General features: G+C 60.7%; 1 protein-coding gene across 1 annotated transcript; it reads right to left on the reverse strand.

Moving 5' to 3' along the window:
* Positions 1-2: 2 nt before the first annotated feature.
* Positions 3-5,458, reverse strand: LOC111143787 (myosin light chain 3). Its single transcript, XM_022497662.1, has 7 exons — positions 5,268-5,458; positions 2,994-3,021; positions 2,713-2,862; positions 1,749-1,922; positions 576-653; positions 415-457; positions 3-217 (listed from the first exon to the last, which is right to left on the reverse strand). The coding sequence occupies exons 1-6, from the start codon at positions 5,400-5,402 to the stop codon at positions 429-431; spliced, it is 594 nt and encodes a 197-aa protein (XP_022353370.1). The 5' UTR covers positions 5,403-5,458; the 3' UTR covers positions 3-217; positions 415-428.
* Between the last annotated feature and the right edge of the window lie 1,861 nt (positions 5,459-7,319).

Raw genomic sequence — 7,319 nt, forward strand, 5'->3', positions numbered from 1 at the left:
AAAGGAAGGAAAGATGCCATTTATTCAGGCCCCTGGGGAGAGGACAGAGATGCACAGCCGGTAGGGGGAGATTACAGGCACCCAGAGGTCTGCAGGGCCTGTGGAGGGGGCTGCTGTAGGTGTCTTGAGGCACTCCCCTCCTCCCTGCAACTCCAGGCGGCTGACGTCAGCACCATGTGTGGGAGATGAGCTGTCCCCAGCGTGGGCTCCTGGCTCCCTGAGAGTAAAGATGGTCACAGGTTACAGGGGACGGGGTGCAGCGAGACTGCGGGGCGTCAGCTGAGAGCAGGAGTTGGTGAAGATGGGGAGGTGGCAACAGGGGATCTGGAAGCTGAGGTGTGAGGAGACAGCAGCGCTGAGATCCAAGGAGGCGGCAGAGGGGACAGCAGGCTTGGAAAGGAGTGGAGGTCTCACCTGGGACGAGAGGCTCAGCTGGCCATGATGTGCTTCACAAATGCTGCAAAGAAGGGCAGAGCGAGTGGCAGGGGGTGAGCACCCGGCGGCCACAGTGGGGGCCTAGGGTCCCAGCGCCCCGCCCCCCCCCGCCGCCCCCCGCCCCAGCCTGCCGAGCCCACCTTCATAATTGATGCAGCCATTGGAGTCTTCCTGCCCTGCCATCAGTTTCTCCACCTCGTCTTCAGTCAACCTCTCTCCTGGCCGGGGGCAGGAGGCTGAGTCAGCACCACGGGATGGGTGCGGAGTGCGGGGGACCCACAGAGCCCCGCTGGATGGTGGGTCTGCCTCCCTAGCACTCCCACACCTCACCTTGGCCCAGCCATCCCGGCTCACAAGACCTTGGTCATCACCCTCATTTCTGAGACCAGGAGAATCAGTGATAAGTCAAAGGAGGGGACTTGGGGTGCAGGCTTGGTGCGCCCTCTGAGCCTGGGCTCTGTCCACAACAGTGCCAGCTTGGTGTTCAAGTCCCCAGCACACACTGTCCCTTTTCCTACAGGGGACCCCTAGGGGGTCCCTTCTATCAAGGGGAGGCCAGGTGCCCCCATGTCACTGGAAGCAGTCCCTCAGGGCAGCCTTTTGAGGACAAAGGAAGGGCTCATGGGAAGGAGCTGAGGGCCTTGGGGGATGATGGTGGAGGAGACAAGGAGACAGCTTCTCTGTTCTCCAGACAAGTCTGCCACTTTCCTGCCTCTGAGCACTGTGTACTGCCCTGGTCCCCCCATAGGAATGGGGGGTAATCTCCTACCCCCAGTCACACACAAAAAACCCAGACACCAGCCCAGGGCCAAACACACAGTAGGAGTTCAGTTCACCTCTGCTGTAAGGAAAAGTTGCCTTGAGCAGATGTAGTAGGTGCTCAATAAACATTTGCTGCACGAAAGCTCCTTTGAGAAGGGAGTGCCCCTACCAGCCTGATAATGGGCATCAGGATGCCCAAGGGGCAGGCCTCTTACCTACTGGGCCTCTTCTTTGCTGTGTCCCTGGAACCTGACCTTGAGACTATGAACACCAAGACTGAACCTGTCCTGTTGGATGTGCCACACTGTCCCCCCCACCAGAGCTCCCCTCCCCGCCTTCAGTTCTGTGAGCTGCACCAACACACTTCCTTTGTTGCTACCTGGCCTTCTAAACTCCCCACATCTGTCACCTGCCATGAAGGCCCCTTGACCGTGTCCCTCTGTCCATTTCACAGATCAGACACAGGCTCAGCGGGTGACAGAAGGGTCTTCCCCAGGATGCCCCCAACCACCACGAAGGAGGAGTGGGGAGGAGGAGGAGGCGGTCCTCACCTAGAGTGGCCAGCACATGGCGGAGCTCAGCGCCCATGACTGTGCCATTGCCTTCCTTGTCGAAGACACGCAGCCCCTCGACGAAGTCCTCGTAAGTGCCTGTGTCCTTGTTCTTGGCAATGTGCTGGAGCATGGGCAGGAAGGTGTCAAAGTCCATCATCTTGCTGTTGAGCTCTGGCCGGGGTGGGTTGGGGGGGCAGGGAGTACAGTCACTCTGAGGAGCAGGACAGGCACATCCTTCCCCTCCTACCCGGGCCGCAGGGTACAGACCAACTGCCCACACACGGTCCCAAAGCACTCTACACCAGCTGACCATTCACAAACCATGCTCCCATCACGGGGAGTCAACAGAGACGTGCATCCTTTACATGATCCGTTATTGTTCACAGGGACAGTTTGCTGTGGCAGCACCCCCGTGGGCTCTGCCTAGCGCCTCTGCTCTGCTTTCGGGGAAACCATCCTGGATCCTGTGCTTTTTCTTATAGACCCCACCCTCCCCACCACTGGGATTGCTCAGGAGCGGTGGGGCCAATCAGAAACCTTCCCTGAGACTTTAGAAGCATGGAGGGGCCTGGGTCTCATGTCTCCGTGGGGCAAAGCAGGCAGCCCTCTCTGGCAGAAGTGGTGAGGGAAGCTGGCCCTGAGAGCCAGAAAGATGCTGTGGAGACCAGGAGGGGCCACAGAGGTTGGGGGTCCCCGGGCCACCCTCACCGGCCATGACGCTACTTTGCACCGTCAGCTTCCTGTGACCAGTAGACCTGGTCAATGAGCATGGGGTGGGAAGGTCCCGCCGAGTTGCGGCTTGTTACGTTGGCAGCATGGCTTGAGACCTGCCTCCATTCCTCATCCGGACACTGGGAAGATGTCAGGAGGGCGCAGAGCGGGGCGGTACCCGTGCCGTGCCCTCGCAGATGTCAGCCCGCCCCAGGCACGACCCCAGGGCCCAGCACAAATGCATACCCACCTTCCTGCTTCGGTTTCCCCAGGACACGGAGCACCTCAGCCTGGGTAGGGTTCTGGCCCAGCGCCCGCAGGACATCCCCGCACTGCCCATAGGTGATCTTCATCTCGCACTTGGGCGTGCGGTCGAACAGCATGAAGGCTTCCTTGAACTCTGCCGGGAGAGGATGTGAACTATGGACATACCCAGAGTCAGCCCGCCCCACTCACGCCGCCGTGGCTGGACTTCAGACTGGGGACCCCAGGTCCAACCCTGCAGCCCCAGGGCTCGAGACCCTCACTTACCTTCAATCTGCTCCGGTGTAAACTCGATCTGAAAGGAGACCCCGAAGATTCTAAGTGTCTGGCCCAGGGGGCGGAGCCAGATCTGCGCCTGCGCGCTCCACGGCCACAGCCCAGGCCTCAGCCTCTTGGCTGCCCCAGCCCGTCTCCCTGGCAGCTTCCCAGCTTCCGCCCCCACGACCTCCTGCCATCTCCCTTGGCACCTTCCTGTCTCCTCATCCCTCCCGACCTGTGCGAACTGAGGGCCGTGGGTCTGCGTGTGCCCAGACCCTGCAGGCTGGTGGGCCACATCTGGGGAAACGGTGAGAAGGCTGTCCTGGTGCCCTGAGTCCCCAGCCCAGGGTAGGCTTTACCGGATCCCCCTGGTGCTGGACAGATGCGTCTGAAGCCAGCAGATCAGACCAGGCTGGCTTTGCCAGCCCCCAGCAGGCCTGGGGTTCAGTGGGCAAGGCCGTCCGTGTGAGTGAGACAGGAAGCCCCATCTCATTGTGGGGGGGCAGCAGGAGGTGCAGGGGTGAGGGCACAGACCAGAGGGTTTCTGTCGGCATGAGAGCATATCCACAGGAATGAGTGTGTGTGCACTCATGTGTGTGTGTGTGAGATGTATGTGTGTGCACTCACACTCAGTGTGTGTCTGCAAGTTTACACTTGCCTGCCCCTCGCAGAGACCTTAAGGCTGGGCACTACCACTCACGTGGTCTTACACACCCACCCAAAAGCCCTGGGCAGCCCCCAGCCCAGCCCAGCCTGGGGACACAATGGTAGTGTTGACTAAGTATCTGCTGAGGCCACATCACAGAGCCACCTGAGGTAAGGAGGCCTCCTGGGACCCGGTTTCCCCCTCCTCACCAGATACCAGGTCTATTTTTATCACAGCAGTCATTCACCCCAAGGTCAAGGTCACAGGAGGGAAAGGAGCTTGGGGGAGGAGGCATGCCTGGAGTGCCTCCCATTGCCGCTCCCTGGGAACCCCACCAACCCCCGGGCACACCTTGGTGCAGAGGGATATCCTCCCCCACCCCCTTGTCATGCTTGTCCCTTCTGGACTCAACCCCGTGTTGGAAAGAACGAGTTGCTGCTCCCGGCCCCTTGAGAGCTCTCTCACCACCAGGAAGCCTGCTGAGATTACACTCCTAAGCTTACAGGGAGAGCCGGGGTGGGGGGTCCCATGAGGGGCTTCACTGTGCCGGCCTCTCACAGGGAAGTCTGTGCCAGCCTCAGATCCGGTGAGACTGGACCAAGCCACCCGGGACCTGGGGTAGCTGGCCCCTAGCAGGGGGCCTGTGGGACACAAGCTTCTACCCTGGGGGTGGTTAGGGCTCAGGGAGCCAACTCCAGAGAACACATTCCGTGGAACAGCTCCCAATAGCCTGTGAGAGGGCTTCTTGTCCCATGTCGCATACGAGGAAGCCCCGCTTCGGAGCAGGGAACAGGCAGGAGCAAAGCTGGGATTGGAACCCATGTCTTGAGGGACAAGTCTGGCCCCCCAGGAAGGGATCACAAAAGGAAAGTCATTCTGCTGCAGCTCTGGCTGGACAGGCAGGAGCCTTGAGGAGCTGGGAGGGCTCCACAGGGCCCCTCAGCCAGCAGCCAGGACAGCAGTGACCGGTGACCAGCCAAGAACAGGGAGCACGCAGGACACATGGAGCGTGCCACTCTGCAAATGCCATCGGAGTCATGGCTCTTCCTCCAAGTTTAGACTCGGAGAAAGACTTCCTAACTGGGGAAGAGTTCCGTGCTCACCGGTCACAGCCCCAAGACCAATTTCCTAAGTGACCTACCCAGCCTGTGCCTCAATTTCCCCACCTAAAAGCTGAGGCCCGACACGCTGTGGGGCTCGGCCACCCTGGTAGGGGTAAGTGTGCCCCAGCCTGGGCAGGGGCCTCACATCCCCATGCTCCCCACCCCCGTCACTCAGAGGGGAACAAGGAAGATCCCAGTCCGGCTGGAGGGGTTGGGGTCCGGGTGGCTCCAGGATTCCCCAAGGATGTGAGGTCCCGAGAGAAGGGCAAGGGACAGTTTCCACAACCACCCAAAGACGTTCCCTTCAGTAGCCATAGGGGAGTCCTGCCTGCTGTGTGACCACCAGCCCTCCTCTAGCCCCTGCAGCAGCTCCTGACACCTGAAGCCCCCGGAGCTCGTCTGACCTCTGCACGGAAGTTTCCCACCTCAGCTCAGCACTCACTTTCTGGAGTCTGACCTGCCACTGGGTAGGTCCACTCCGGGATCCACTTAGCTGCCCTGACCTTTCTGCTGAAACCCAGCTCCCATACCCACCTTGATTTTGGACGCATCAAACTCAGCTTCCTTGGGGTGCTCGGGCTCTGGCGCAGGTGCAGGCGCCGGGGCCGGGGCTGCCTTGGGGGCTGCCTTGGCATCGTCCTTCTTGGGGTCTGGCTTTTTGGGGGCCATGAAGCTGTCAGCACAGAGAGGGATGTGGAGAGAAGGAAGCAGAGAGCGGGGTAGGTGAGGCTGGAGGGGGGCCTGGCCTTTATCCCCTCTGGACACCTCCTGACCCCAGCCCCACCCCCCACCGTGCACAATAGGGACAGGGCCATAAAAGGACACAGGCTAAGCTCTGGGGCTATTTTGGGGCCTGGGAGGGCATTGTTCAGGCTCAGGAATGGGTGGAGGAGAGGGAGGGCTTTCATTCCTCCCAATCACCTGTTGGGCAGAGGGAGGGGGAGTGGAAGACAGAGGCAGCCCAGCCAGACGCACAGAAACCCTTCGCAGGTGATGAATTGAGCAGGACCAGAAGGCTGGACCAAGCTGTGATGGGGGCAGAACCTAAGGGTACCTCCTGTGTCTAACTTTCCAGCTGTGCCTTGAATTCCCATGTGTCTGGGTCTGAGGGGCGGGGGCGGTACCCGGAGGGGGAGGGGGAGTCTGCCCATGTCTGTTGATCTCTGGCGGGAGCATCTGTGTGTACCCGTGTATTGTCTAGGTGTCTTCACGCTTGGTGGGGGGCAGTGTTTAGGTGCTGCCTCTGTGTGTCTGTGCAGACAGCCAGTGCCCGTCTGGGCGTCGGCTCGGCGGGTCTGCGTCTGGGTGTTTATATGGACGCACGTGTCTGTGTATCTCTGTGAGTGTGTCTGTGAATGCTGCTTCCGTGGGTTTGTGTCGGGTGTTTATATGTATCTGCGTGTGTCTGGTCATGGCTCGCAGGCAGCTGCAGCCCCAGCCTGAGAGGCCCCAGGAACACCGCAAGTGGCAATGGACTGAGCGCCAACCCCCGCCAGCCCGGGCTGCTGCCACCCAGCCCAGTCCGGCAGCTGAGCTGCCCCCACTGCCCCCTTCACCAGCACCCGGCTGGCCCTGTGGCTTGTTCCTCCTTTTCACCTCTCTTCCCTGCACTGGCCTAGGGTCCAATTTACCCACACAGCTTGGGGCGGGCCCTCGCCAGACCCCCCTGTACCCCTTGTCCCCTTTGCAGCGTGCCCTTATCCTTCCTCTGCATAGCACATTCCAGGCCCCCTGCCCCCTCCCCCGCTCCAAGCTCCTTGTCTGTGTCCTACGGCCCCACGCTTCCCTCTGCGGGCCCTTTGGGGGGGTGGGGACTGAGGGAGGGTCTGCCTCTCTGAGGGACCTCAGGGAGGTGAGCGAGGTTTGCTGTGGTGCCCACCCCAATACCCAGCCCTCAGCAGATGGCAGGGACAGAAGGCAGCTTGGCCAGGCCAACGTTTGAGAAAGTGGGGGAGGTGGGAAGGCTGAGGTGGCATGAGGCCCCTCTGGACACAGATTTCTGGGAGTAAGGACATCTTGCAAGCATATTGGGCTCCCTTCCTCTCCTGGGCGTCTGTGCCGGGGGTGGGAAGGAGGTGCTCCCTGTTATTTTTAAGTGCCTAGAGGCTTTGATAGAAACTTCAGAGGCAAAGCCCCCCCTCCCCAGGCCCCGGGGGGAATTCCTGGGTGTGGAGAGGAGCTGGGGCCCCGCCTGAAGGCAAGATTTATGGGGGAGGGGTTTCTACCTGGAGGCCCCCCCATCGTCTTCCAGCTGAGCCCAGGTCCCTCGGATCCTGTCACTCATCCTCATGGAGAAGGGGACAGCAGCAGAGGAATGGGATCTGGCCCCCTTCTAGCTGAAACACAGGACATTCCTCCCCTCATCTGGAGGGCAGAACACCCCACATCTGGAAATCTGACAACATCCGGTGCTGGGGGGTGGGGGAGGCAAGTTTTTCACTTTCCTTCCAGATGTTTGGCAAGAGTATTGAGAAAAAAAGGGCTGGGGGGAGGGTCCACGAGACGAGCCAGAAATACCACAAGAGAACACAGCCAGAGGGGGACACACAGAGAGAGGCCTCTGGGCAGTCCTATTGCCCAGGCCCG

Source organism: Enhydra lutris, unplaced genomic scaffold (genome assembly GCF_002288905.1).
Source record: "Enhydra lutris kenyoni isolate GAN:26980312 unplaced genomic scaffold, ASM228890v2 scaffoldscaffold10, whole genome shotgun sequence".
Taxonomy (NCBI): Eukaryota; Metazoa; Chordata; class Mammalia; order Carnivora; family Mustelidae; genus Enhydra; species Enhydra lutris.

Coding starts and splice junctions, on each gene's coding strand:
- LOC111143787 (XM_022497662.1), bottom strand. CDS start 5,402: ATGGCCCCCAAAAAGCCAGACCCCAAGAAGGACGATGCCAAGGCAGCC. Junction 3,022..5,267: donor TTGATGCGTCCAAAATCAAG/GTGGGTATGGGA, acceptor GTCTCCTTTCAG/ATCGAGTTTACACCGGAGCA. Junction 2,863..2,993: donor TACACCGGAGCAGATTGAAG/GTAAGTGAGGGT, acceptor CTCTCCCGGCAG/AGTTCAAGGAAGCCTTCATG.